The sequence below is a fragment of the Bison bison genome, unplaced genomic scaffold (genome assembly GCF_000754665.1).
Source record: "Bison bison bison isolate TAMUID 2011002044 unplaced genomic scaffold, Bison_UMD1.0 scf7180017853732, whole genome shotgun sequence".
In the NCBI taxonomy this organism is placed as follows: Eukaryota; Metazoa; Chordata; class Mammalia; order Artiodactyla; family Bovidae; genus Bison; species Bison bison.
The window spans coordinates 83,165-86,369 of record NW_011484305.1 but is presented as its reverse complement, the minus strand read 5'-3'; the positions used below and the strand labels follow the sequence as shown (position 1 = coordinate 86,369).

The 3,205-nt window shown below is 37.5% G+C and overlaps 1 protein-coding gene across 1 annotated transcript; it reads right to left on the bottom strand.

Moving 5' to 3' along the window:
* Window positions 1-384: 384 nt before the first annotated feature.
* LOC104999709 (olfactory receptor 4F3/4F16/4F29-like) lies at window positions 385-1,323 on the bottom strand. The gene has a single exon (XM_010855271.1). It carries the CDS (start codon window positions 1,321-1,323, stop codon window positions 385-387), a length of 939 nt encoding a protein of 312 aa, XP_010853573.1.
* Window positions 1,324-3,205: the final 1,882 nt, after the last annotated feature.

The following is a 3,205-nucleotide window of genomic DNA, read 5'->3' as shown; positions in this document are numbered from 1 at the left end:
AAGACCCATTTCAGTCCTCATCTAGCAAGTCTCCCGCTAGGTGCTGATAGGAATTCCTGTCTCTGAGAAGGGTTCCTGTTAAAAGGGTCCCTGTTCTCAAGGCCATAAAGAAGTTTATCTGTTTTGTATTTCTAATAGTTACTTCATGTGAATATTATTCCTTAGGAACTGAGACTCAAGATTACTATAATCTTTGATTATAAATACTTAATATGTAACACCTCTCTTCAGAAGTGAATGTCACTCCCTCCTAAATGAAAGACAAAATAGACTTGATATCATTGTGCATAATTAAGGTAGAATAATCAAAAGCTTCTGTCTGAGTTTGATCATCAGTAATGACCATCAATAATCAACAAGGGATCTTTACAATACAGCCATCACTTAAGAAATCTTTCTATAACTCACTAACTGTTTGCATACCCTCCTCATTGCAACCTTCATTTCTTGATTCCTGAGTGTGTAAATGACTGGATTCAGGAAAGGAGTGAGAACTGCATCAAAGATGGCCAGAAACTTATCCAGGGGTATAGAGGGAGATGGCCACGTGTAGACAAATATCAAAGGACCAAAGAACAAGACTACTACAGTGATGTGAGCTGAAAGTGTGGACAGAGCCTTGGATGAACCTGTTGAAGAGTGTTTCTGAACAGTGAGAATGATGACCATATAGGAGATGATCAGAATGAAGAAGGAGCCAATAGAGATGAATCCACTGTTGGCTGTGACCATGGACTCTAGTTGGTTTATGTCTATGCACGCAAGTTTGATCAACCGAGGAAGATCACAGTAAAAGCTGTCCAACATATTAGGTCCACAGAAGGGTAAGTTTACCACAAAAACCAGTTGAACTGTGGAGTGGATGAGGCCGACCATCCAGGCAGCTGCTAAAAAGGAGATGCATAGTCGTGGGCTCATGATGGTCAGATAATGGAGAGGCTTACATATGGCAACGTACCTGTCAAAGGCCATGGCAATGAGCAGCACCACCTCCACACCACCAATGACGTGGATGAAAAAGATCTGAGTGATGCAGCCACTAAAGGAGATGACTTTACGTTTCCTGAAAAGATCATAAATCATCTTGGGAGACGTGACAGAAGAAACACCCATGTCAATGAAGGAGAGGTTGGCCAACAGAAAGTACATGGGAGAGTGTAAGTGAGGGTCACAAGTCACAGTGAGAATAATGAGGGAGTTTCCCATCATGCTTGCCATGAAAAATGTGGAGGAGAACACAAAGAGGAGAAGTTGTATTTCCCAGGAGTTGGTGAGTCCCAGGAACAGAAACTCTGATACCACAGACTGGTTTGCTCCATCCATGGACTTTGTTAGCATTGTTATCTGAAGGAGGACAGTAGGAAAAAATGCAAATTATGACAATTGTGTTGATGAATTTGAAGAAGAAAGGTCAAAGTTATGAAAGCCAATTTACATATTAGCATGAAGACTGATCTAAAATGCTCATGATCTCTAAACCATGTTTACACAGTAAAACTGGTGGCTGTTATATGAAGCTGTTCTTGCCTCCAACTTATCTCTGCATTTAATACCCTTTTCTTCCTTCATGGGTTGATACACTGTATTACTCATGAGACACAAGAAAATAAATATGAGTAATATGCATTCCACCCCAAGTCTTTTTGATTTTGGGTTCAAAACTATTATGATCTTCCCAGTCATATAGCACTAATCACTACTGCAATCTCTGTGAAGCCTTATAAACCTTCACCCAGCAGAAAGACCTATCTCCTCCTTCCTTGTCCCTACCTCTGGGAACACATTCGTCTTCAATATTACTTAGATATTGTTTGCATCTATGAAGTCTTACTTTATTATTACTAGAATTTAAATTACTAGCATAACTACCAAATTTTCTCTGTATTTAATACCACTCTGCTTCCTTCTAGGGTAGATGCTATGATGTTATTCATGACATACAAGATCGGTCAACATGGGTAATAGGAATTCAACCTTAAATTCTTGACTTTTGGTTCAAAACTAATACAGGCTAGGTCCAATCACACAGACTCTTCATCACTTCTCAATTATTCCATCAACTTTTAGGAATACAAGCCTTATTCTCATAGACAGAGCCTTCCTTTTGACTCCTCATCTCTGGAAGATATTTGTCTTCAAGTTCTATTAAATTTTAACCATATTTGTGAGGTCTTGTTTTATACTACAAGCATTTATTTGACTATTTCTTGTATTTTAGTAAACTGAGTACCAGTCTAACTCACCTCGTAGGCTGTAAGCTTCTGGGAGGCAGGGGTTATGATTTATTCATATTTAGATTCCCTGAAGCAATGAAAAATGATCCACACAGAGGTGCAGGTCCACAAACTGTTACAAGTCTGCGTCATGTTAGGTGTGGAAGTCGAGTGTTTAGAAAATTCTCTAGAAGTGTCACAGGATAGCAAACCAGTATAAAATTTTGCATTTTTTAAAACATCAGTCCATGAAGGACTGAAGAACAATACCTGATTCTTCACCAAAGATACTTTGAGAAGTACTGCCCTAAAGTACTTAGCACATAGTCTGTGAAGCTTAAAACTGTGAAGGAGATCATGCAAGAGTGAAAAGTATCTTGCTCAAACCTCTATGTAAGAATTTATCACAATATCTTGTAATTTTACTTTTAGTTATAGGAGGAACAGAGCACAGTGGAAGGAATATGTCCTTTGGATTCTGTAAGTCAAGATTTAAACTGTACTTCAGTTACTGACAAGGCAATTTTGGCAAATTCTTGAACCTTCATTTATCCATGACATTACGATTAATAATACTAACTCCTCAGAGTAATTTGGGGTATAAAATCATTGGAATAATGATAAAATAATTAAAGTTTTGCAATAGTGCATTCAGTGTATACCTATTATAGGTAAATATTCAGTAAATGTTATTTTTTCTTTTTTCACACATCTATAATAGTGCACAGTATATAACACGATTTAATAAGAAGAAAATAAAATGGTATTGACCAGGAGATAATATCAAATTTCCATATCGAAAAGATATTTTATTATGTTATAATTATCTCCTTCTATATAATAATTGGAGAATATAATATTCATATTGTTAGGGGCTTCCCTCATGGTCAGATAGTAAAGAATCTGCATGCAATGCAAGAGACCCGGCTTTGATCTCTGGGTTGGGAAGATTCCCTGGAGAAGGAAGTGGCTACCCACTCCAGTATTTTAGC

Excerpts from the sequence above, each read along its gene's own strand:
- LOC104999709 (XM_010855271.1), bottom strand. The coding sequence starts at position 1,323 with ATGGATGGAGCAAACCAGTCTGTGGTATCAGAGTTTCTGTTCCTGGGA.